General features: G+C 40.6%; 2 protein-coding genes across 4 annotated transcripts in view; both read left to right on the forward strand.

Moving 5' to 3' along the window:
* The first annotated feature begins 5,551 nt into the window (after positions 1 to 5,551).
* Positions 5,552 to 20,722, forward strand: sap130a (Sin3A-associated protein a). 3 transcript variants are annotated; one of them, XM_008407685.2, is made up of 21 exons: positions 5,552 to 5,634; positions 6,475 to 6,602; positions 6,682 to 6,953; positions 8,204 to 8,362; positions 8,451 to 8,550; positions 8,729 to 8,844; positions 8,946 to 9,067; positions 9,563 to 9,710; positions 9,799 to 9,889; positions 9,994 to 10,098; positions 10,225 to 10,366; positions 10,656 to 10,771; positions 11,271 to 11,579; positions 13,302 to 13,476; positions 13,564 to 13,662; positions 13,748 to 14,100; positions 14,183 to 14,428; positions 16,200 to 16,325; positions 16,585 to 16,688; positions 17,882 to 17,995; positions 19,382 to 20,722. In XM_008407685.2, the coding sequence occupies exons 2-21, from the start codon at positions 6,491 to 6,493 to the stop codon at positions 19,538 to 19,540; spliced, it is 3,168 nt and encodes a 1,055-aa protein (XP_008405907.1). In that variant the 5' UTR covers positions 5,552 to 5,634; positions 6,475 to 6,490; the 3' UTR covers positions 19,541 to 20,722. The 3 variants fall into 3 exon arrangements, with proteins under 3 accessions (XP_008405907.1, XP_008405905.1, XP_017160051.1); XM_008407683.2 differs by lacking the exon at positions 5,552 to 5,634 and adding an exon at positions 5,707 to 5,815; XM_017304562.1 differs by lacking the exon at positions 5,552 to 5,634 and adding an exon at positions 5,707 to 5,815 and having other exon boundaries at positions 14,207 to 14,428.
* A 2,186-nt stretch (positions 20,723 to 22,908) lies between these two features.
* The window catches only part of myo7ba (myosin VIIBa), a 30,225-nt gene continuing 26,268 nt past the window's right edge, over positions 22,909 to 26,865 (forward strand). Inside the window, exons 1-4 of the mRNA XM_008407680.2 lie at positions 22,909 to 23,922; positions 24,486 to 24,521; positions 24,617 to 24,718; positions 24,810 to 24,962. Of these exons, the coding sequence (XP_008405902.1) occupies positions 24,504 to 24,521; positions 24,617 to 24,718; positions 24,810 to 24,962 (273 nt within the window). The 5' untranslated portion in view covers positions 22,909 to 23,922; positions 24,486 to 24,503. The remainder of the gene's footprint in view (positions 23,923 to 24,485; positions 24,522 to 24,616; positions 24,719 to 24,809; positions 24,963 to 26,865) is intronic.

Genomic DNA, 26,865 nt, shown 5'->3' on the forward strand with positions numbered 1-26,865 from the left:
AAAATCGTCTGATTTGACATTTTTCAACCACTTTTCCTTCCTCTCAAGTTTGAACTGGTAACGGATTTCAATTTAACGTTCATCCGCTGTCAAAGGTGGTCATGCTAGCTAACCCTAGGCATTCATGATAGGCTGTGCTAACTGCAGTGTAGCAGAGAGCAAAGGGGAGGAGGGAACTGGGGGGTAATGAGCAGTGACATTTGGACATTTATAAGCCATGGCATAGTGAAAGCTTCAATAAATTTGTGAAAAATATATTTTTTTCTTAAAGTTACATAGTGCACCTTTAATGTCCTCCTATTTTGTCCACATTTTTTTTTTTCAGATTCAAGTTAATGGTCGGTTTATGTCAAACTAGATGTATTTGTCTGGGGAAAATTCAGGGAACAGTTGGTTAACAAATGATCTGACAACTTTACAAAGCTATTGAGCAAACTTTCCACAAAAAAAAGGAAATATTTGGAAAAATAACTGCGGCGCTTTGTTTGGCCTTGATATCCTTAGAGATTCCAAAACTTCCTGCCTACAGCAGTCTTGGAATGTTCCACACCCCCTGAGCTTTTCCACATAAGTCAGGGCACTGTTCTAATTTTAGTATGCTGAGAAAAAATGAAAATATCTCATAAAAAGGTTAATACTCGCAGCAGTTATTTTTACTTTGCTTTAGTTGCAGCTTTGGTGAGCGCGATTGGTGGTTTAGCAGGAAGAGGATCCCACCTGCATGGGGTGTGGTTAAGGCCTATCGAGTTGGAAATAAGTTTTATGATTCATCTGTGTTAAGATTACAAGAGGATATATAAACTGTTTATTGCCGTTAGGACTGGTGTCTTTTTTGTGTGTGTGTGTTTTCTTAGTTGTTCACTCCTATTCAAAATACTCGCATGCTGGGATGGTTTGATAACTGGTAATTGACCAGTCCCAGCTCAGTGTCACATCTACAAGCTAAAGCTGTGCTGCAAATACATTGACGATGCAAACTCCACAACACAAAAAAATCAATCAAATGCAGCAGAACTCTAACAAAAAATTGCACCATTGTATTTATTTATTTATTTATATTTTTGCTTCTATTTTATTGCAATTGCAATAAAACAGATAATTTTTTTGTACCTGTGATTTGGAGTTTGAATCATTCATGTGTTTGCATCTCGTTTCTCAGTCGGTCACCATAGCAAGAGGCCACAAACCACTAATATGTGTAAGTCCAACACAGCTTGAAGCACATGTGTCAAACTCAGGGTCCGAGGGCCAAATCTGGCTCACCACAGCTCGTTATGTGGTACAGACTTCAAATTACATCAACAAGTCCCTCCAGTTTTTCACAATTCCACAAATTTCACACAAACTCAACAGATCTTCAAATTATTTCTGATTTTATTGCAGTTTTTTCTCAAAATTGATCAAAAACATCGGGTTCAAGTGACTGCTGCCTCAGCCTTACTTGATGTCAAGGTACAGTCTATGTTTGATATGGTGATTAATAAAAATAAAAAAAATCACATTTAACATCATACATTAGTGTAAATATCGCAAAAATTCCTTACAAATATTTCTACATTAGCACCCCAACATCTGTTATTTTGATAGCACAAACCCCACAAAAACAATCAAAAAATCCCAGAGGGACTGACCAGTGATTATTTAATTTTAAGAAACACTTATTGAATGCTGAAACAAACATCTACTGATTGATGTTTTAATAGTTTAATCAGTACATTCTAACACACCCGGACCTTTAAGAACATTCAGATTTTTGATAACTCAAAATGAAAATGAGTTTGACACCCATGGGTTAAGGCATAATTGGGAAGTGAAAGTAAAATAATCCATGGTTTTGAATGGAACATTTATAATAAAATGTTGAAAAGTTCCACATGCACTCACGCTGAGCCCAACTGGGTCTTTTTTGTTGTTGTTACTGTTAAACCGTCTTCCACACAATTTTTCCTCCAAGTGATTTTTTAGTGTACGTTTCTTCCAATTTGCAGAGATTTAACATTTTGCAATTTCAGTTAAATCATATGGTTATCAGTTATGCCACATACGGTCAAATGAATGCATGTCTAGACTTTGACTGGGCCATTCTACCACATAAATCTGCTGTGATCTCAGCCAGAATATTTCAGGCGGTAGGGTTTCGTTTTCCTTCTTGGATCTGAAATTCCATCCAAGACTTTCAAGATCACCTAGTATGTAGTTTTACCCATCTTTGTCCCTGATGAAGAATTGCCCTTACAGTAGGGAAATTCAAACTAAATCAAAATCTAAATACAGAAGTGTGGTTAACTTTTTTTTTTCTGTCTATAACTGCTTTATTTATTTTTAAATCCTCTCCTGTTTCTCCACAATGACTTTCTTCATTCTTCATTTTGAGGTTTAAATGTGATTCCTCATCTTTACTGCGTGGTTCCTCTGTTTATAAAGTCATTCACACAATGTAAACCTGGAGCAGAGTTCAGCTGTCACTGAAGAATTGCAGCCTGTGATCTGTGGTTCCCAGGGAATCATCCGGAGCGCAGAATGAGTCAACGCATCGGCGTCTGGAGAAGCGCAGACTAGCACCTCCAGGCTGTATGAATAGCACATAGTAGATGTAATCATCCCACCTTGAACTTCGGGACATTTTTGTGACATTTTGTCACTTTTTCTCCTCTAAAAACTTTCACTCGTGGATTCAATGTGAAAATCCAACGCAAAGTTGTGCGTGACTGTGACGCGGAAGGAGAAAGGGTGAAAAGCGCAAATGAGAATCTGAGAGGTTTTAATTCTGCCCTTTTAGTTTCGCACCTCTAAATAAAATCCAGTTGCAACACATTACCATCAAACGTGACCTTATCGCAGTAGTTGTTAAACTGCGCCCCTCTGTGTGTAATTCAGTGATGGTATGAGATCCAGCTGTCCTGTAAAGGCCTCGGCAGGGGAGGGGGGTTGTTAGAGAACACCTTTCTCTTCTTCTTTATTCATCTCCTCCCTCTTGGCTCCATCTTCTGCCAGTTTCACTGACAGATGACACCGATGGCCTCGTCACCTCCCATTTTGACTATTATAATTTTCTGCTCTAGTATCAGTTTCATTGGAGGATTATTTCACTTCCAACAGGACATTTTTTCTATTTTAAAAGTACTGATTCATAGAGGAACTAGTACATTTATATCAAGATTTTAAGATTTTAAAGCTCGTCTTAAAACCCATCTATTTTACTTGGCTTTCAACTCCAGCGGGATCTAGTTTTAAATTATGTTTGTTTGTTTTTAATGTGTAAGAGTTTTTATTTCATTTTTTTTATTGTTATGTTGTGTTTTAATGTACAGCACTTTGTATCAGCAGTGATTGTTTTAAAGTGCTTTATAAGAAAAGTTGGTATGGTATGGTAAGATTAGGGAATTATTGATTAACTGACTGAAGAGATACTGTCATAAACATGACATAACATCTGTTACGAGCATGAAGGAGTCTTTCATGACAGTTGTCATGAAGTGTCATTCTGTAAATTATGACACTATTAATGCAAAGTTGCTTTAAAAGTTGCTTTAAAAGTGCCAACTTTGCATTGTTTGGTAAATGTATACACTTTAATACAAAGTTGGCACTTTTAATGAACTTTTAAAGCAACTTTGCATTAAAAGTGTCATTACTTATCGAATGACACTTCATGACAACAGTCATAAACATTCATAAAGACTCCTTTATGTTCATAACAGGTGTTATGTCATGTTTATGACAGTGTCTTGTCAGTCTTACGCACAACGCTTCAAATAAAGTGTTACCAACTTTTGACTTCTACGAAGCTCCTATATCGTGCTGAAGAATTACTTGTAAGTTACGTCTTTTTTTATTATTTCAAGTGTACTAAGATATTTCACATAGAAACTAGACCAAAAATACTTGGCGTTTTTGCTTTTTGCGGCGAGAAGAAACCGTTAGAGCCACAGATAAAAGACTTCAACCACAACATGGGTGTACGGCTCAGAAATCCTCTCGAGACCCGAAAGCAATGCGCCGTCTTTGTTCTTGCGCACATTCACTCTTCACCTCTCAGTGCTAACGGCATGCGCGGAATCTGACGCTCATGCCAGCCCTCATCATTTTCTTAACTAGCTGGCAATAAAATCCAAAGAATGACTGTCGTGAGGGTTTCACATGTTCCGGAGTTGAAGCAACATACCGACAGGTGCAGGTCAGCTAGTGCGTGCGCGAGACTCAAGAATTTATTTGGCAGGCCTCAGCATGCAGGATTGGTTTATATAATCTTTTATGGCCCAGGTGTACTTGATGATGACCTGCCTAACAAGTCTTCAGAGGCTACGAGCTAGCTGTAGTGTTCACGCACTGTTATTATGAAGGTGAGCTTTTGTTGATATTAGAGGAAATGTGATACATTTTTAAAATGGAGAAGATTTCTAAGACACAGTTTGTCAAAGCTAGAAGAGTCCAACAAATAAACTCCTTTTCTAGACATAATTTTGGAGGTTATGTCACGCAAGATACAGACATTACACTTTTAAGAAGGGAAGAAATACATCCAAGGTGCTCTGGATTTTATGTCATATAAAGATGCACCTTTAGTTCTCTAAGTTTAACCTTTTGTAATAACAAATATAATGGTGTAAGTCCTAACAGGAAGTTACGCTACAACCAAGGTAGAATTCACTGTTCAGTCATTGAATATCATGCAAACATTCATTTTCTTCAGATTTTTCTTATTTCCTTTAAAGCAAAAGTGTTTGTGTAATGTGAATGAAACTGTGGTATTTACACCCCATGCTCTAGGAAAATAATTTCTTAAGGCGATAAAGATGATCACAAAATTCATAGTGAGATATCCCATTGTAGTTGTTGTTGAGGCCTTTCAGAGGTAACATACCATAAATTGGTATGTTACAAATTGGTATGTTACCTCTGAAAGGCATAATATTGACAAATTAATATAACGTCCTCTAAAATACTTCTTGCACGTGTTCTCCCATGAACTACACTTGATCTGTCGGAGGTTTTACTCTGAATGAAAACTTGTTTAGTTTTACGAATCTCTGCTGCCCTCTAATGGTAGGCTGTGTTATTGCCCTTACTACTGTACCAAGCCCCAAGATTCTCTTTTGGCGGGTTAGATAGCAGTGTTCATCAATATTCATGAGTTTGTGCTTCCCATTGGCTACTGGCTCAGGCAAGCGCACAGGGATTGGATAAAATATGACTTTATGAGGCATGTGACATCTGCACATGCTCTGACCATATTGGTATGATTTAGATTGGAAGAGCAGTGTCAGAATCCATAAAATATGTTTTCTTTGAGAAAAACAGCTTAGCCACCATTATAAGAACTGAAGTTCCAGGAAATTAAGCAACTAAGGGTAATTAGTTAGCATTTTTTTATTAGCTTAATTTAATTTTACGTTACTATTCAGTGGTCTATAATGACATTAAGCCACTGACAGTACATTTTTTCCCTTTTTTTTCTAGAATTTTTTAAACTTTGATAAAGCAATTCTTTAGTGTTTAACCAATAATTTACCGAGTTTATGTAAACGTCATCTTTTGAATAATAAATAGAAGGTGCAGTTTCCACAAACCACGTGACCGCTCTGTTTGAGCGTAACATTTTTTGCTCGCAGCTAGCCAACGGCTTTTGCTAAGGTATAGTAATTCTGAAGTTCTGATTGGCCCATTAAGTCGAAGCGCCCTCTCTGATTGGCGGAAAGAGCTAAGTTGTTCCTATGCGTTCTTCCGGCTTACATGTTAGGGGGAAAAAAAGAAAAGACGAATGGAAAAATTGTAATCCTCAAAACGACCATTGCCTAGTTCTTTAGCGGTTACGGTAATGTCCGCACACATTCAGAAACATTGTCGCTTGGTTAGCTCGTAGAATTCGCGCCTTTAGGCTCTGGGAAGTTAATACTTTAGACTGAAAAGCAGGCGGCTTCTAGTTGTCGTCTGGAACGTTAGCTTGCTGCTAGCAAAAGCAGCTAGCTAACAAGGTAGCGTTTTACTTTTAAGGCTACGGAACCAAGACTATTGACCACAGAGACGATTATTTAGCTTAAGATAGATCGCCTTTAGGTGTTTTTGTGCATGCAGAACCTGCAGACTACGTATGTGTCATCAAAACAACTTACTATTGGGTAGCACTTGTATGATTACCGACGAGTGTTGTCATATGATATTTACCATTTAATACCAAACAAGGAGACGAGAAGCTGCCTGTTTTTCATGTTTTTGAAAGCATTACTGTGCTTCTAACACTTAACGTTACCGAGTTGCTGTTATCTCCTCGGCTTCACCAGCTGCTACTGATTGTGTCCTGAACGTTTACATTAGTCTGCTCTCTGTCCCGCTCAGTTAAACTCTAGGGTTTTTACTTGTAATTGGCTACTTACATGTTTTAATATTGCATTTTTACTTTCAATTTGACTTTTGTTAAACAATGCGTGGTTCTAAACTTGTTTTTTCCCCTTTCTTTTTCTTTTTTTTTTTTAGGTCAGAAGAAGGTCGGATGAGCTCTCAACAATTCCCCCGACACGGGCTGCCTGCGGTTAGCGGCGGTGCCGCTCAGATCCCTGCTCCTGCAAACCTGGTGCCTATCAACCAGCCATCCAACCCTCCAGGTAACGCATGATCATCATCGCAGTGAGCTTAGCTTAAGTTCAGGAAATCCGCTAAAGTGCTGAATCCTGTTTTTTACAGGAGCTGTCGGAGAGGGGGACAGCAGTCGTGAGGGCGATCATGGTCAGCAGGACCACCCTCCCTCTACTGGAGGGGGGGCAACCTTAGCTTTCAGAGACGACAAGCAGGAGACTATGGTGGTCCGGCCTTACCCGCAGGTTCAGATGCATGGGCAGCCGCAAGCTGCACCCCAGACCGTCTCCATCCAGCCTGGGACGCCTGTCACCTTACCTGCACCCACTGTCCACCTCCCACAGGGCCAACCTTCAGTTCTCACCGACAGCCAAATGAAGGTAACCATCTTTTATTTGTCCCAGTTTTAAACAAATGTCACTCTTGTATTCCGATTTTATCTCAAAGACCAACGCAAAGTTGCACCTGATTTGAATGTGTTTGTGTAGAAGCCCCACTTTTTCTATAATTTCTAAATGCAGCAACTACAGCTGCCTTTCAGTTGTTGTTGAAGAGCCTTCCTACAGTATGATGCTGCCACTGCTTTATTTTTCTGTGGGTGGTATTCTTAGGATGATGTCCAGATATTAAATTGTGTGGATTAAATTACACACTGGTCTATATATTTATTGGGTCACTTCAAAGCTAATTGGTTGCACTGAGTTCTATTGATATGACTTTACAAAGAGAGCTGAATACAAGTGTAGGCCACACAGCTTGTGTTTTTCTTCTTTAATTAAATAATAGAACCTTTTTCTATTACGTCAACAAATACACACTTGTTTATGTTGCTCTACCACATAAAATCCCAATAAAACTAGGTGCACCGATTGCAATTTTCTGGCCAATCACCAACATTTAAAAACCAGATCTGCCGATTATGATTTGGCTAATACATTTTTATTTATGATTTTTTTTTTTTTATACGATCACAATACACCTTCAATATCCCAATTTTTTTTTACATAATACCTGTGAAATACTACAAACTTGTTTTAGCAGCACATGAGATTGTGCTCTCAAATATAAATGAAAAGTTTACAGCAATGCTCTCCAGTAACATGGGGAAAAGTGTCTGGATTGGTTAGTGGTTGCTTTTTCTTTTTTTTTTAAATGCTGTAAAAAGTCACCGGAGGGGGTTTAAAAAGTTGCAGACGTGACCTGGTCCGTCAGTCGGCGCTCTCTTATGACAGCAAAAGGGAACAGTGGCTGATTTTCAGAACTTTACAGAGGTGGCTTTATCAGTTTCACATGTATCGGCCAATCACCTAAAATTAAGGAATCGATGCATCCCTAAATAAAATCCATTAGTTGCTGCAATCTGTCAAGTTACTTGTATTTATATCTGTGAAAGTTTCTAAAGTATGAATACTTTTGTGCCGTGTTTTAGGAAAACAGTCTTACTCATAACTAAAACAGTTTCCATGTCTCCAACACAAACCGAGAAGGCCACTTTTAGCTTTAGGCATAAAACAAACTCTTCAACTATTGTACAGGAAACATGCATTTAATGTTAACAAATCAGATCTGTCCTGCTTTTCAGAAACACTCCCAGGTTTGTTAAATTGACCAACTCTCTGGTTTCCTTCAGGCGGTCCATAAACCGCCCATTCCGAGTCGTCTGATCGCCCCGGCTCCCGCTACCAACCAGGCTCACATACCTAAGGTGCCAAGTCACATCACTGTCACCATAGAGAGCACCATGCCCACCACCCCATCCATCCCCGTGGCAACCATCAGTGGTCAGCAGGTGTGCACAGGCTCTGTACATTGGCCTCTTACGGATGTTGACGTTTCCTGGCTGATTATTTGTCTGTTCTGCTCCCATGTTGCTTTAGGGTCACTCCAGCAACCTGCACCACCTAATGCCAGCCAACATTCACATCATCAGGACCCCCACTGTCCCTCCTCAGTCCTACCCATCCCATTTACCTCGAGGTACGGTTCTTATTGTGTCCTTAAGACGGTTGGCTGTTGTTCTCCCTATGGATTTCTTAAATACATTTGCTATTTCTGTCTGATTTATTTAAAAATATTTGGAACATTTAGGTGTGGAAAAAGAAGCAATAAAGATATCTAGTCATCCCTCTATTAAAATGTGTTGTGCTCCCTGCAGGGGCGGCAGCAGCAGCTGTCATGTCCAGCTCCAAAACGGTCCTGCGGCCCGCCACCGGAGCCAGTGCTAGCCCTGGTCAGCCCACGGTGCAGCACATCATCCATCAGACCATCCAGGTGAGTTCAACAGCTTAGACGGAGAAGGACAGAAACAAAACGGTCCGATAACGAGCTGCTCTGTGTTCCACTTTCCTTCTCTGCTATGCTGTGCTGTGCAGTCTCGCCCCGCTGTAACAACATCCACAGCTGTTCTCCCAACTGTGGTGGCACCCATCTCCGCTGCCAGGACTCAGTCTCCAGTGATCAGTCCCACAGTCACTCACTCTGAAGTGACCCATGGGTATGTCTTGCAGAAATTATTGTATTTTAAATATAGATAAAATGTTCTTGTTTTATGTTCAGCTGCTTTAAAAAGAAAAAGAAGCTGTGTGTAAATGATCACATGAAAATGTCATAGCTTTTCTTTCTTTCTTCTTTTCTTTCCTAAATTAGTAGTTTGGACAACAATTTCTTTAGCCTTTAATTTTGCCTTGTTTTAAAATCTTTTCTTGGCCCTCTCCTGCAACAAAGCAAAAGGGGACAGTGGGTGATTTTCAGACTTTGATTGATTTCCTAAATATCAGCTGACATCCCAAAATGAAGGAAATTGGCAGGCCGATTGAGAGCTGCACTCGTCGTTCTTCCCTCCATTATGACCTCTAGATATAATCTATATTTGTTGCTTTCCATCAGTTTTAATCAACACTTGCATGCAGACATTATAATCTTACAACAGATAGTCTTCATAAGCTGCTGCAGTGAGGAACATGGTGATGTGAGCATTTTCCCATCGCAGGCGTCCGGCGTTGACCATCCACCCCCCTCCCGCCACCGTCGGCATCCAGAGGCCTCAGACATCACGGGACTCGGCCACACGGATCACTCTGCCGTCGCACCCCGCCATGGGAGCCCAGAAGGCCCAGACGCCGCACACCATGGCACAGGTTGGTGCTCTTCCATGTTCACGTGGTGAAAGTAGTGTTGATGACGCAAATGACTATACAGGAAATCTATGTGTCCTGTTTCAACCAGAAGCCCATCTTCAGCACTGTGACTCCTGTCGCCGCAGCGACTGTGGCACCGATAGTCGCCACTAACACTGTGCCATCGACGACCACGATAGGTACTGATGTTGAGCCTTTCTCAGAGGCTCACAGAAGGTAAACTTTGTTGGAACTTTAATTATTAGCAGCACACTAAAATAGTTTCTGTTTCCCGAACGCTTAGGTTCTGTACCTCACACCCAAATGACCAGTAGCACTATCGTCACCGTGACGATGCCGTCCCACTCCTGTCACGCTACAGCAGCGACGACGTCCACTATCCCCGTCGGTAAGTCTGTTCTGTGTTTTGTTGTTTTGGGCTTTTTTTGTTTGTCGACTTTCGTTTTGAATATAATTTCTCGGTCCTGATTGGTCGGCGTGGTGCCCTGCAGTAACCGTCCTGTGCCTTTAACAGCTAAAGTGGTCCCACAGCCTATCGCCCACTCTTCATCCCGCGTCCAGGCTGAGTACCCGGGAGAGAGGGCTAACCTCATCCCCATCCCAGGCCACAGGTCCTCTCCCAACCCCGTCACCATGGAAACCAGAAGTGACAACAGGTGAGAAGGAAAATGTTTGGTTTGAGTTATGTTTTAGCTCTTAAGTGGATGGTAAAGTTTTTTGTTGTTGTTTTTATATGTTAATGTCATAATTTAAAAAATCTAGTCTTGATTTGACATGTGTAAAGGTTAAGGCACCTTGGTTACATGAGACTTGAGCACTTTTAATACTAAACACTTCTTAACTACAAAGCATTCTGTGAAAGTTTAGCAGTAGAATAGTTCAGGATACTGAGTGTAACAAATCATCTTGACTTTTGAAGATGTTTTTTTTTCTCCTTGTCTACAGACCTTCTGTTCCAGTACAGCTCCAGTATTTCCTTCCAGCGTACTCTTCATCATACCCTCTGACACACACATACACACCCATCAGCAGCCCTGTGTCCACCATCCGCCAGTATCCAGGTGAGTCCAGCCAAGCCGTGTTGTTTTACTTTTACACGGCTGGGTTTTCTGTTCTTATTTAAAGATGCACATCCCAATCACCAACTTCAGTGCATTTTATTTACTTATTTTTTGTGATAGACTAATAAGTAGTGAAAAATTAAGTGAAATTAAAAGTAAGTTTTACTTTTTTACCAATTACCATGTGTAAAGTTGCCTGTACACCTCACCCTTATCTGATAGTTTGTAGAACCACTCTCTGCTCTGCAGTTTGTACAATTGGGTACTGAAGTTCTAGCTTTTTTTTTTATGTCCAAACTTTAACCAAGTCTGAGTGTGTAATACGGTGTGTATTTTAGTTGTGTTCTGCGTCCTGGTAGAAGGCTAATTTAAATGACTTAAAATTCTTTGAAGTTGGTTGTTTCAATGTGACAAAAATAGAACAATTCATCTTTATAATGTGTTGAATTTCTTCTTTGTAAAAATATGAAGCAACACATTTTTCCTTTCCTTCCTAAAGTCACCCCTCAAGCTCCAAGTTCGGCTCTGCCTGCTCAGGCCGGAGTGGGCGTGGCCACCACTGTTCACCTCAACCACATGCAGCTGATGACGGTGGATCGCATCGGCCTCCCGTCAGCACAGATCAGCACCCAGGGCATCCAGCCCGCACCGATTACCGCGCAGGGCATCCAGCCCGCGCAGATCGGTGTTCAGGGTCTACATACGTCTGCGTCAATCGCTACGCAGGGGGTTCAGCCTGCACCAATTGTCACACAGCAGCAGCAACAGCCTCAGCAGCAACAGCAGCCGCAGACTGAAGCCAAGCCAGGTAGCTGCTCACCTGAGTCTGCCTGATTTGGAATTGTAGTGGTTAGTTTTTAACAGAACCAGGGCTTATTGGAGATGCATGTGTCACTGATTTCATGGTGTATAGCTTCTAGTTGTTTTCTAGCTTGTTTTTCAATAAGTGTTGTTTATAGCAATTTAGTTCTTTGCTGCTGTGACGCATGAAAATCCCCATGATGGTATTAAAATCTCATTCTATAACTCTATCTCTATATCTCTCTCTACATCTATTTCTCTATATTTATCTGTCTTCGTCTGTCTATACATCTATCTATTCAACTCAATATAGATATTATAGACGGATATAGTGATATAGATGTACAGAGACAGATAAAGCCTTAGATGTAGAATAGAATTTCAATGTATATTTGTGTACCTCTTAGAGGTGTGCCGATCAATCGGTCACCGATCATAATCGGCCGATTTTTGTGAAAAAGTGCATGATCGGTGATTGGCGATCATTGGCTCTTGTTGCCATCTCATTTCACAGCCTGCCTGCGCAGCTGGTCTCCTCTTTCCTTCACACTGCGCAAACGCGCAGCAACAAATCCTAAGCGATGTGGAACTATGATGCACTGAGTGAATGGGGAAGTTTGTGTGTTGCGGCGGAAAATTGAAGCAGGTCAAAATGCATCAACTCAATGACGCTAATATGACATAAAAACAATGCCATACTTGACAGAGTTTGGCTACATCGAGGCTCACTGCAGTAAAAAAGACATATGGAGGATCAGATAACRGGTAAAGCARCGCACAGCTACAAACACTCACCCGGATTAGCATGATGGTCAGAAAGCTAAACAAATAACCCGCAAAATTATTTAAGTGTTCGAGCTGCGATGCAAGACGCTGGTTCTGCTCTCGCTGTTGAACCGCTGTTACGCTACAGCAGTAGCTACGCTACAAATATTACTACAGGTAGTAATATTTGACAGACGGAGCGCCGCTTCTGCTCCACCTGGTAGTGACTCTCTCACTGAACCACTGTTTAAAGCTGCAGCATCTAACCTAAAAAAAATACATTTTACATACGTATTAAAACTTTCGCTGTCCTAACATGAGACGGATAATCTCTAAAAAAATAATCGATCGATCTCCCTGCTCTGCATAATTACTCCGCTCAGTCAGAAACAGCCACTCAGAACTAGCAGTAATCAGCTAGCCGCCATGCTATCAGGAAGTTTTCATTCAGTAACTCTGGATTGTTTATTGTAATGGATCCTGTATTTGCCTTTGACTGTTAAGTTTTATACTTTAATTTTTTGGCAATGTTGAGAGGTTTTATTTTGGCTCTTTGCATTATTTAGCCTCTTCGGAGCCTTCATATGTTATCAGTCTGTTAAAGATAGTATTACCGATAGCAGTACAATTTGCAGAATGCCTGTTTTGTTTAGTTTTCTTCTTGGAAAAAGTTATTAAAACCAAGTTTTTGTCTAAATTAAGGTGAATTCATGGTTCCTTTTCCACATAATGTAACCGGTAGTGTTTGATAAAAAATAATAATGTGATGGGTATCGGTTATCGGCCGTCATGGGTGATCGGTATCGGTATTGGCAGGAAAGAACCTGATCGGCACATCTCTAGTATCTATATATCATTTATGTCTCTGTATGTGCCGCTACCTCTGAATATACTAATCTGTCTCAAAATGTCTATACCTCTACAACACTGTGTGTCTATATTTATCTGTATTTATTGATTTCAGGTGTTGTTCTGGCTGACGGTTTTGTAGCGAGTCCCATCAGCACCACGTTTGGCGCCACCCAGCCTGTAGCTACCATGGTGCAGGCCCACGCCCAGGGAGCAGGAGTGGGAGGAGCTCCCACCCTGGTTTCATCCCCTCGACCCAGCATCCTGCGAAAGAAACCTGCGACCGAAGGGTGAGGGCTCGCATCAGATCGCAGTTCCTAGCAGGAGTTTTTTTTTCCTTTTTTTTTAACTTTGTTTTTCCTGTTTTTGTTTTCCAGATGTGTTCGTAAGACCCTGATCCCCACCCAGCCCAGTGAATCCAACAGTGGTAGAATTGATGGCGGCGTGAGAGGAGCAGGATCTCCCCGGCCCGCGGGGTGAGCTTGTTGCTTGTTTGTGTCGGTCGCCTCATTGTTGTTCTGAAATGATTCCTATCAGTTGACTCTTCTCTTCTGTCGTTAGAGTCAAACCCAAAGCAGAGGTCCACATGGCCGTGGCCCCTCCAGTCATGGCTGCAGTCGAAGCTCTGCCTACCCAAGGAGGGGAGCAGCAGGCCTCCAACCCCCAGCACCTGACCCAGGCCATGCCCACCATGCTGGCGACCCCGGGGCCCGTTCCTCCTTCCCAGCCCTCCACCGTTCTCTCCTTGCCAGCGGCCATGGCCGTGACCCCCCCTGTTCCGGCGTCGATGGCCAACACCGTGGCCTCCCCCACTCAGCCCGCTGCCAGTAGCACGGCGGCCTGCGCCGCCAGCTCCACCTGCCCAGACGTCAAGATCAAGCAGGAGGTGGAACCAATGGACACCTCGCAGCCCGGTAGGAAACGTCTTCTTCCTCCAGTTATCAGAGAGTGTGTCAGAAACGTGGATTCACACGTAAACATGTCGCATCCCTGTAGATCCCAATGTGAATTTGTCCTCAGCCCCGGCCGGCTCCACCCAGGCCAACACGCTGAACCCTCCGGCTGCAGCCGAGCTGGTCCCCGGGGCCTCACCCAGGAAGAAACCCCGCAAACAGCAGCACGTCATCTCCACAGAGGAGAGTGAGATGGTGGAAACCAACAGCACAGATGAAGAGAAGGCCCCCGGGAGGCCCATCAGCGGCAGGGCGGAGAGGCGGGAGTCCCCTCCCCGGGAATACGTTGGTACGCTTTAACAGCCACTGATAAAAACACTCTGAACATAAGGCTGCAACTAAACATTGTTTAAGTTAGCGGTTCTCAACGTGGGCGGTACCGCCCCCCAGGGGGCGTTCAGAGGCCGGCAGGGGGCGCTAGCGGACATTTTTACAAAAGGGGGGCGCTGGGATGCCTTTGGGGGGCGTTTGATCGAAGGTAAACTTTACACCTTAAATCCACAACAATACCAGTTTAGACTTTGAGCAACTTGGWAAAAMTGTATTGTGTAACATTAAATCATGCTTGGCTGCAACGGTATCGATGGCAGCTCTTCTTCTATTCAGTGTTTGTAGCTTCATGGCGCAGCTCCGTTCCGCATCAGTTCAGCGTTACACCGGCTGATGACGCTGCTGTGATTCACTTTGGTATTTATGTAGGCTACATACGTTTTGGCAGTTCTGTGATCATGTCAAAGCAGCAATTTATATTAAAAAGTGTTTTATTTCCGTTTGAAAGCTGCCTGCTACCATGGAAGAACAACAGAAAATCGCTCTTAATTACCAAAATCACAATACCTTCACTTTGTATCCCTCTGAAAAATTAACCCATTTAAATAAAGAAATCCCTCCATGAGTGATACCACGATAGAGAGCGTTCATTTTATAGCGTTAACACCGGTGCTGTAAGTGGTCCGACGTGAAACGGGTGTGATGGAACAACACAGCACTTTAAAATTTCAATAATCCAAGTGCCGTAATTGTTTCCGTTGTTTTAAAAGTTTTATGTCAGTCTGCCTTTTCACCAAAGATATGTTTCCCGACCGCCCTGCATCTTAGGGAGTTAAAAAAAAAAAAAAAAAGCCGCGTACATTGCGCAAAATTCTGAAACGTGAGAAGCAGGCAAAACGTAGCGACAAACGAATTATGGCATAAAAACAGAGAATCCGATGCTGAACCGTGAAAAATCAACACATGATGTGAAAAACATGACGATTAAGCGGCGCAGCAGGTGATGAATGAATATTATCGATAATCAATAAACAATAAAATAAATCTAGCAACAGGAAAGAAACTAAAGTGAACATAGCAATAAACCGAGAGAGGATAATACTAATCAAATGAAACTAAATGGAAATGAATGAAAAACAAAATGCAAGAATAAACTAAGAAACTAAAGTAAATACGGAGGAATAAACTGGTATGGCAAGACCTTTTGAGCAATAATTAATACAGAGGACTGTATGGCAAAAATAAACAGACACTATTTCCAGATAAAAGGTAAAATAATATTGTTGAAGTGCCATGGGCAGGGGTGCAACTACACATTATTCAGGTAGATGCGAAAACATAAATCGGCACAACCCCACCAAGAAGCGTAGAAACATACGCTCGCCCCCACCCCAACCCCCCTCCTCCAGACGCCGATACGTTTAGGGCAAAACTCGCTACATTTACCTCGTTATGTGCGCGAGGTGAAGGAGCGTAAGGCGCGCTGAAGTGTACGGAAAAACATAATCGGTGTGCCGATTCAAAACATCTACAATAATGATAGTAACATTAATAATAAAATAATAGTCAGTGCAAAGTAGCCTACAAATTTTTTGGTGGGGGGCGGTGAGGGACCTGGATAAGGGCTAGGGGGGCGCTGGCCCGAAAAAGGTTGAGAAACACTGGTTTAAGTAATCGGTTATTCTATTGATTAATTAGATTTTTTTTTTTAAAAAAAAGATTATTTTTTTTCTATTAATTGTTTTGTGTTTGATCGATTAGAGATTTTAAAAAGTAATTTTCTCTTGCAGATGAAGAAGGAGTTCGATATGTGCCGGTCAGGCCTCGTCCTCCCATCACACTGCTGCGGCACTACCGTAACCCCTGGAAGGCTGCCTACCACCACTTTCAGAGGTACAGCGACATCAGGGTCAAAGGTGAGTCCTCTTCTGACGGTCTGCCCAATCCAAGAATTCTTGAGCTGCTTAGTTATAATATCGAAATCATATTTATTAAAATAACACAATACGAATGTGTTTACAAAATACATTGCAAATTTCTTTTTTTTTTTTTTTTTTTGTAATACGTAATTTTCGTGATCATTTTAAGTAGGAACTAAAATGTAAAACTGATTGAGCTGCTCAAATGTATTTTAATGAAACCAGTTTAGACTGTCAGTATTTTTTCCCCTTTCAGAAGAGAAGAAGTGCAGCTTGCAGGATATGGCCAATCAGAGAGGAGTGGCATGCAGGGCACAAGGCTGGAAGATTCACCTGTGTGCTGCACAGCTCAGGCAGCTGGTGAGTGACCGCCACTTGTTAACGTTTGTTCAGCAAGTTGTTCATAAAGTGCATCTTCATCAACTTTAATTTCAGAGTTAGAAAATTAGGGGAAAGAAAAAAACTAGTCATTTCATGCAAACAATAAAATAGTTTTTACCAAATGTTAGTTATAGGAAACAGTTTGTGTACCATTTTAAAAGTCTTTCTTTTTTTTTTTTACATTCTTTATTTAAGAATATTGTTAATCCAACATATATGCATATGTATATACATTCAAATGCATACTACAACAGAAAAAAGAGAAGAAAAAAAAGGCTCAGCAAACATTTAAATCCATTTCAGCAATTGACATTTCTTAAAAAGGGTCCTCATGGGCTCACATGAAAGGGAGGTGCACATATCCAATGTCTTCCATCAAAAGAGAGAGACATACAAAGGGGACCGACAGCTTTTTATAACCCATAGCATCTTTATCTGTGTGGCCATCCAAAGTGGGAAATAGCTGGAGTCTATACGCTCAGAAAAATTTCAATTTTTACATGAAGTTTTGCCGTTATCCTTTCCATTACATACACATTCTTCAATCTTTCTTGCCATTGCTGAAGTGTGGGAGGTAAAGGTTTGAGCCAGGACAGAGTTATCATTTTCCTTGCAACCAGTAGAAGAATCTGTAGTAACTGGACTTCCCTTTTCCCTATATTTTCTCCTGGGGTCAAACCCAATATATAGTGCAGTGGATTCAGTGGTAACGTGAACTTAAATATTTATAGAGTTTCTGTCTGAACCCCCTGGCAGAATGGAATCAGTACTGGGCAGTCCCAAAAGATGAGTGTGATCCCCAATCTGATTACAGTTCCTCCAACACAAATTTGTAGCATTTCTGTCATATTTTGAAATACTCAAACCTCTAAATGTTTGCTTTTCTACCAGCCTTCATATCTTTCTTCTCTGTATTTTGACTGGAACTCCGCCCTCTTGAGCCCTTTCCTTTTAGTTTGGTAGTCATTTATCACTTTTCATTACTTTGCAGGCTATTTATTGTGGGTCTGGCGGAGCAGCAAAATTATGCGTCCGTCTTCTCCATTGCCTTCCCGGAAGTCCTCAAAAGTCTTTTATTATTACTACTACTTAGAATTGTGCAAAACTCATAATTAGGGAACCAACTAAAAGGTCTTTAAGTTAGATTTTTGTTTCTCTGTTTGTGTCTGTAGTCGAGTTTGGAGCATGATGTGTACAGCCGTCTCTCCACCCTCCAAGAGGGCCTTATTCCAAAGAAGAGAGCAGGATCTGATGATGACCTGCACCGAATCAACGAGCTCATTCAGGTACTACAGACAACTTGGGAGATATTCTCATTTAAACTTCTGCTTATGGTCATATTGAGCAAGAACAGAACATGTCAGCAGAAGCATTTTATGCTTAGGGGTATTTCTTGTCGGGTTTGTTAGTTGTCGAGATTGATTGACGATCAGCTGCCAAATTAAACAGTTAGTGTATTTGGAATTGTTTTTGACTTTCAAGAGCACAACACATTTTAAAATCCTTTTTTAATCAAGCTGTCACATTTAGGACTCTGTTTCCAGTCACAGTTGGATGTTTCACTCAGACTTGTTCAGACATGTAGATCCTGCTAGGAAGTAAAGCCTCTCTAACTACCGCTGTTTATCTAGCTCCCTGAATTACACCATGAGAAACTGATTTTGTGGAACATAAAATCCTGCCACACCTCTTATTTTAGTGTTTGTTTTGGGTTGAAGAATGTACAAATTAGCTTTTTTTTTTACTTTTGCTGTATCATCACAGAGCCCCGTGGGGGTTTTCTTTGTTGTTGTTGTAATGAACGACAAAACCACTTGTCTAGCCCCACTGGGGGTTAAGTTTTGCTTCACAAAATGAACTGATTGGACACTGGAAAAGACTATTGTTGTATGCAAGTTGTGCTAAAAGGATTCAGCATATCAGTGAAGCTATCCAAGCCTAAAATGGCATTCAATACTAAGCATGTTTCAGCAGCACAGACGCTAATGCTAATCTCAGTGTCAACAATTCTAAAGATGGGTTCTTTTTTTCCAAATATGTTCTATGAATGAAACACTTGAAAACTGACTGGGTGTAAAAGCACTTTGCACCAATGCAGTGCTTGAATAAACTAGATAGATTAAAAACAAATTAATATGCCTGTTCAATAATTTATCAGCAAAATTGGTTTTTGAATTGAAAATTATGCTTATTTTAGATATTAATTTTTTATTAAAATTATAGATCCTGCAGTTTACTGAATTAAACATTTTAATCCAGTCCCTCCACAAATGTAAAAGTTCAACACAGTTTATAAAGGAAGTGCCCCCTAGTGGCATAATTATTAGATGAATTAATCATAAAAATTCTGCTTGTTCAGAGCCATTCTGAGTATTTGGCATGTCGAGGTGAATGGATTTTCATCGGCGCAGACAAAGCATCAGAATAGAATAATTAGTTTCTTAGGTAGCATTTTTGATTTACAAGTTTTAACATTATGCAACAGCATTTAAATTTTTTTTACACACATTACAGTAATGTGATGAGGGATAAGATGGTTTCTCTTTAAGGTTTTATTGGTTGGTTTTTGTTTCATGTTTCAGAAATAGTTGAAAGCTAATCAAATGTTTAATCAGCCGCTGCCAAAGCAAATCACTTTATGTAAACCGTAAATCAAATTTTTGCATCCCCAGGGCAACATGCAGCGCTGTAAGCTGGTGATGGACCAAGTGACCGAAGCCAGAGACACCATGATGAAGGTTCTTGATCACAAGGAGAAAGTTCTGAAGCTGCTCAACAAGAACGGCACCGTCAAGAAGTCGTCCAAACTGAAGCGCAAAGAACGGGCGTGAGGTTGAGGGTGAGTCGCTCGTCCCTCGACGACTGCCGCCCTGTTTCCAAGGAGTAAAGGGGGCGGGGCAAAGGAGCCGTTCTGAATTCTGGTGCTATGATTTGCTGCATACAATCGCACGCGCCCTTCCTTAACTGCCTGTGGTTGGAGAGACGGAGAGAGAAGCCAACCGGGGAGGCTTCGGCGATCGGAGAAGCTGACCCGGACAGCGTTCTCTTAAAGACACAGTGAACATACTGAGTATGAAGCAATCTGAGATGTTAGTGGGGACAAACAAAACAAAGCCCACGACGGATTTACTTTAAAGACTCTCGAGGCTTGTTTTATTATTAGTTTCTGCCTCTTCCATTAGGACAGTTCAAAGATGGCTTCCTGTGCATCTGTGATAATTGGCATGCAGATGCAGAGAATTTTGAGTCCATCTCCTCAGATTTTACTTTTAGTCAACAGTTTATTCAGACTAATCTTGGCTGTGCTCAGTTTGTGCCTTCATTTTGTTAGTGTAGAAGAATTGGATGTAGAAATGTGTAAGCTGTCCCGCATTTCAAATCACTACATTTTTTTTTTTTATGGCTAATATTTTTTTTATATATATACATCTATATATACATATATTTCATTCGATGGTTACACATTTACCCTTTTTTTTTTTTTTTATATCAGCCCCGTGTTTAGTTGTAATCTACAAATCAAAATGACAATACTTGTGTGGGTTAAAAACCTTAATGTGGCATGTTTAAAATAATTTTTTATGGTTTAAAAAAAAAAATCCTCATAAAGAATGTCCTTAGTTTTGAAAGTGAGAATTCTAAAAACGTCGAACTGCCATCTTTAATCCACTTCAAGATGAATAGATGTCCCACTGTTTAGAAGTGACGTTGATTTGGTTTGAGACGGTGCAGTGTTTGAAACAGAAGAAGAGAGACTAACTTGCCTTGTGCTCTCACAACGGCAGACTGACTTCATGTAAATCACTGTAAATGTGCTATTGGTTTTTCATTGACTTGGTTCTTTTCAAGTTTTTGTACTTGATGAAACAGTTTGTGTTGTGCGTGTGTGTTACGCCGCTTCATTGCTGCAGAGTGCAACCGTTGCAGAGTTGCAGAATGAAGCGGGCTTGAAAATATCTAGTCATTGTACATTGTTTTTGTCTGTGTAATTATAGTAAAGATACTTAAAGCTACGCTTCTGTGGAATCAATTCAACTCACTTTAGGTAGTATTTTTCACCTGTCGAAGCAATTCATGTTTTTCTTTGTATGTTTGGATCAATAATTTAAAAATGTTTTAGTTAAATGGGGGCTTACTTCAAGAACGCGGACTCCTTTTGTGACATCTTGGGGAAGCAAAGCCAACAGGAAGAGGACAGTGGACTTCATGTAGGCGGCTCCATCCATGGACGGCCATTTTGACTACAGGTACAAGGAACGCCTTAGGAATGTCCAAATGTCGCACCATGCACATCTTAGTGTGAAATATGGGCTTCAACTCCACACCCAAAACAAATGTAAAGATGCTGGCATTCACAGTTAAAGTAGTCCTGCACTGACATAGACTGACGTGATACTAAGAGAGGAAGAAGTCATCACTTCAAAAGCAACAAAAGTTTGATGATGCTCTTGGGGAGGAAGACCTTAATTTGTGAAGACTTTTTTGGTCTGATGAAACTAAGTTGAAATGTTTGCCCATAATTGTTGTTATGGACAAACATTTTTATTTTTAAGAAAAAGGGAGAAATCTGCAAGTATGAGAACATAATCTAGGCCTGCAACAAACTTTGTTTAATAATCAATTATTCTGATTATTAATTGGATTAATAAAATGAGCACATTCTGTTTTATTTAACCACTCAGGCCTTTTAAATAGAAAATTTTAAATGCATATTAAAAAAATCCAAATTAACAAATCAATTCCTTTTTATTAATGCAAAAACCACTCCTTTAGTAAATGCTTGGTTATTTGTAGTTAAGGATGTCTGGCTGGCTAAAAAAATACTTTTAACAACATGTGCAATGTACAGTGGAGTTTCATGTATATGTAGGTGTGTATATATATATATATATATATATATATATAATGTATGCTTTCGCATCCACCTGAATAATATGTAGTTGCGACCCTGAGACCAACATATGTATCATAGGACGTATGTTGGTGGAACAGCCTACCTCTTTGCTAACTATGGCGGGAAGCTTCTGGAAGGATACACTGCGTGTTTGAGCCAAGTCATGGCTCAAACAAACAAAAAATTGGTAGAATTTTTTTATGCAATTCTACCAGTTATATAAAAAAACATTTTTAAACTCTTAGAGCGTCGTATTCAGAGTGAGGCGCGGAGCTATAGGTGGGGCTGGGGGGCGGCTGCCCACGGCAGGCACCATTCCTGCGGGAAGGCGTAAGGTATGGGGCTTTAAAGACAAAGTCTTTATAAAATGGCCTCKGCACTTATACCTTTCTTTTTCGTTTCGTGTGGCAACACTTGTGAACGAACCCTCATCTTCAGTCTATGCTAAAACCTAKATCTRAAAAGATAGAGGGRTAGAYGGAGAGAGAGGTAAAAGACAGAAAGGATAACCTATTCTATCCTCTACTATCTGGTCTAACTGGTTCGTTCTTACAAACGTCAGCCTGCAAGACAAAAAGTTTAGTTAGAATATACATTAAAAGCAGAGTCTTTGAATGTACATTCATACTTTTTTAAATATAAATCGTCATACCTGTAGAAGTTTCATTTTGTGTGTTTTTGTGATACACCATTAAAGTGGGAGATTACAGTTACTTAACGAAATCACTTTGCGTTACTGTTCTTTAGTAATTTAATGTTATTTGCTCTGCGCATCTTTCGGAGCGACCGCCGTTTATATGCGACAATATCAGCAAAAGCATTTCGTTGTTGGAAAAACAGGAACTATTTTGTTTTTCTGTCGCCAAGTTATATTATTATAAGCGGTTTTGTGCTTGTTTTGTTTCCAAAGTTGCTTGCAAATATAATGAATCGTGGGTTGCGCTTTTTGGGGCTCGTTTTTGAACATGAAGTCAGGCGCGGAGCTATGGGGGGTCTGGGGGGGCGGCTGCCCCCGGCAAGGGCCTGAAGGGGGCCCGGGTCTGGAGGTGCCAGGGAGGAGAGGAATGGTTTCAAGACGCTCTAATATCTGATTTTAGACGGAGAAAGTGCGCCCTCGCCTGTTCAGAAAGGTGTATGCAAGTTACTGTCCCAACCTGTACCCCCCACCCCCTCAACAGTTTCCAGCAGCGCAGGCGATGCACGTGAGGGGCCCGGTCATAGGCCCCGCCCCCCGGCCCCACGCCGACTTGTTCCGCTAGTGTTCAGAGTAAGTTCACCCCGATTGCATTTAAGGTGAAGGTGCACAAAAATGTGAGTATAAACGGTTCCGAAATCTTTTCCAGTTTGCTTCAGCCTCAACATCCACGGTAGAATTCATCACGGGAAGTTATTCAAACTGACGCCATTTTGTCCCTTTAAAACAAAAACCTTAAAAACTTAAACTCCAGAAAACCTCCGACTTTTGAGGCTTCTTGCGACCCAAAGGAATTTTGTCCGGTACAGATTATCAGTTTTTTAAAAAAAAAAATCCATTCTTTATTCTAGCTGTTTATTAGAAGACAAAAACAAGACTACTCGAAGCATCTTCATATAGTGTACCCTGCTTAATTATTGAATCTCGTGGCTGTAATTGCTCTCAGCAGGTGGTTTACCCGAGTCAACCTTGCTTTGCCATGTTATTAAACAAATCACCTTCCGGCCGGGCAAAGCGGGACCAGGATCAGCGGGCCACGCCTGAAGGAAGCCAATTAAATTAGCAGTGTTATTACGGAACAAGCTAGTTATCTCTTCAGTGTCATTAACCTTTTCATTTATAAAACTTTTTTTAATCATAACACATTTATCAACAACTGTGATAATGGACCAGGCATTAAGGGGACGGACTGCCTTCTTCCTTCTAGCACTTTCTATAACTCCATCTTGTGGAGCTTTTTGTTCAACAGGGAAGTCGGAGCACATTTATTGTACAGCCATTAAAATAGCTCCCTTATCTTTATTGTGCCACACACTGTAATGCCACACTTCACATTTCTTTTAGCTTTGTTTTTGTTTCTTTTCACCAAACATGAATTCTCTTCAGTTGTCGATTTTTGAAACAAAGACATTATTCCTTTTTGATAATAATAATAATAATTAAAAACAAAGCAGACGCCCATTTTGTAGCTGCTGGCGATGCCGGGTGGCTCTATTGTAGGAGCAAAGTCAAAGAGTCATAAAATGAGACGATGCAGGGGGGAAAGTTCCTGCTTTGTAGCCATTCAAGGAAAAGATCCCTCAGGTGCGAGGAAGGCCTGGGACCACAGGGACACCTGTTCTCAGGTAAGAGCTCATAGTTGGTGTTGGAAAATCTCTCATTAGAAAAATACCACTTTGAACTTGATGTGACGTTTTACTGGTGTCTTATTCTAAAATGTGTTCGTTCAGGATTATGTAAGATGAAACTTATGAAACGGTTACGGCGTATTCCACTGTAGATAGGAATAAAAGAGTATATTAACGCCAAAAAACTGGCATTTTGAGAAGTCAAAAATTTTCTAGGCAAAAAATATGGACGTTTGTGAGTTTGAAAAGTCGATTTTTTTTGTGTTCTCGCAAATTGTCGATTTTTCAAACTCGTGCATTTCAAAGGTTTTTCTCTCGAAAGTTTCTGACGTCAAAACTTGAGGGTGTTTTTTTTTTTTTGGTGGAAATGTACTTTTTATTTATATATTTCCAATGGCCATAATACTGATAGTGTTGAGAACGAATTTATAATACTTCTTGGATTTTTTTTTTAAATGACTTCATTGCTTATTGTTTCGAACAGGCTCGAACTGTTCTGCTTGAGCCTGCATTGGTTCGTCAGCGTTTCTGCTTAACAAAGTATTTATTTTTATTTTCAGACTTACTAAATTGCTACCATGCTGCATTTAAGTAAGGTACGACTGTTGAATTTCACTTATTCCTGCACATTTGTATAAACCTTAAACGCATCATGAAACGTCGACTGTAACTCTTGGCGTTTTCCAACCAGGGGGATTCCGTTTGGGTGGACTCCGGCAGTGGAGTCCCTATCGGGGCCGAGGTTACAGTTACCGACACCGGGCAGCTTCAGCTCATCGACGATGAAGGAAAGGTACCACACCTGTAAAATGTTCGCTTCACTTCCAACCGTCAAACCCGCATTTAATCCCTCTCTGAGTTAATTAATGGCCGATTTAATGCAGGAGCACAAAATCAACAAGAAGACCCAGGGCAGCATCCGCCCCATGCACCCCAGCTCGGTGAAAGGTGTGGACGACATGATAATGCTGGGCGACCTGAACGAGGCCGGGCTGCTCAGGAACCTGCTGGTCCGCCACAAAGAGGGCATCATCTATGTAAGTTTCTGTTCCCGGGAGTCCACCCAGTTTTACGACGCCCATAACCGGCCACTGGAAACACTTACTGGACTTGGCGAGCGAAGCGGCTCGGCTTAGACTTTGTCCCCCGGATTTATCGCGGAGCTGTTCGTTCGTCTCCATGGAAATTAATAAGGCAGTGTCGTCAGATACTGCGTTTTCTGCGTCACCGCGGCGAAGCTCAGCTGTGCGTGGAGAGCTATAAACCCAGAGATTCTGTTCATGTCAGTGTGTTAGGTTTACTTTAATTACTCAGCTCACCAAGTGAAACTCATTTCATATATGTATATTTATTAGTTCAACACACACTGTTGTTTTTCTTCTGAGGGAAACATGATATTTAAGATTAGAATGTTACATCAGACCAATCAAAAAACAATGCTAATTTATTAAATATGCTTTAAGCGGGCACTGAAATTGAACGTTCAACTAGAAACAATATATATCCCTAACACTGCTACTTTAGAATACAAAGAGTCAGATTGTGCTGCAATGTTATCGTTTCAAGTACAAAACGATAACATATTCTTTTTGTCATTTAGAAAGCTGAACTCATTATTTAGATTTATTGCACATTTATTTTATGTAATTTTGAAGATTATGGCTTACAGAGAATTAAAACCCAAACATAGTGTTTTGAGCTTCATTTGAAGATGCACTTGTATCTGAATTATGCCACAGTGTAAGCTAAAAAAAAGGATTTATGTATCAATGCAATATTTTTTCTGTGATTCAAAGCCACTCTGGGATGCATTAAAAAAAACATCAAATCTTTAAAGGGATCAGTTATTTATATATATACATGTATATACACACATTGCGACAGCTTCTTTTTTTCTTATGTCAAATCAGATTCAACCTTTCCTTTTCTCGGCTCAGTTGGTGTTATCAAAATGATTCAATTTGCTTGACAGAGAGAGAATTTTGTTCTTCAAATGTAAGAACTTTACGTGTACGAAAATTATCGACTACAGTTTGGGAAAGCCTAGGATGGGTTATTTCACAACATTGTAGTTACTTGGAGGCACAGCTGTGGTGTTTTTTCAAAGCACATCTGATTCTTTTTGTGACTTCATGGCGAAAAAAAACCTAAAAGACGAGTCTTGTTGATCTTTGGTTGACCACTTTCAAATGCCTTGAGGCCCCATTTCCATCTGTTCAAACAAACACACATAACTATAACAAGCCTGGGAACGTCCAGATTGTCATGCTGCTCAGGAAAGAGACGGGTTCTGTGTGCTAGAGACGAACGTTCTTGGGTCTGAAACGTCTCTGGAATGAAACCAAAAGAAGGAAAAGGAAACGTAAATAAAGCTGGGTTAGATTTTTAATTTCGGCATATTCTTCGTAAGAGTTGCATACCGCAGCTTTAATGTTGACAACATTTACTATGGTCACTAAAAGTGATTAATTTTAATCAAAATAATTTTTTTTTAAAAAGTGGGTTTGGAAGAAAAGAAAAAAGTAAAAATGTAGATGATGGAGGGATACAGTTTAAAGGGAATGCTACCAAATACTGAGGGATTATCTGTAAGATTCTACATTATTTTAAAGTTTAAAGACATTTCTCATTATTCTGACTTTTAGAAAATTGTAATTACCCCACCTGAGCTTAAAAAATCAGACATTTAATGCCATACAGCAAAAAAAGTGTCTTTTCATACAGTATATATAATTATCTAGTTCAAACCATGAGGTGGAGGTAAAATCCTAAGATCACAAAGCCTCATTTGTCTGCTGCGTGCCACACAGTGCTGGTTGTTTCCTTTAGTTCAGGGCTTCACAGGTCAAAGTTGAAGCTTTCGCTCTGATAAAAGTCAAGTATTCATATTAAGTTTTAGACATTAAATCTGAAACAGGCGTTCACTTTTTTTTCTAATAC

The sequence above is a fragment of the Poecilia reticulata genome, linkage group LG4 (assembly GCF_000633615.1).
Source record: "Poecilia reticulata strain Guanapo linkage group LG4, Guppy_female_1.0+MT, whole genome shotgun sequence".
Lineage (NCBI taxonomy): Eukaryota > Metazoa > Chordata > Actinopteri > Cyprinodontiformes > Poeciliidae > Poecilia > Poecilia reticulata.

Excerpts from the sequence above, each read along its gene's own strand:
- sap130a (XM_008407685.2), top strand. The coding sequence starts at position 6,491 with ATGAGCTCTCAACAATTCCCCCGACACGGGCTGCCTGCGGTTAGCGGC. Across the intron at positions 6,603-6,681 it reads CCAGCCATCCAACCCTCCAG|GAGCTGTCGGAGAGGGGGAC; the intron begins GTAACGCATGAT and ends TGTTTTTTACAG. Across the intron at positions 11,580-13,301 it reads GCAGACTGAAGCCAAGCCAG|GTGTTGTTCTGGCTGACGGT; the intron begins GTAGCTGCTCAC and ends TATTGATTTCAG.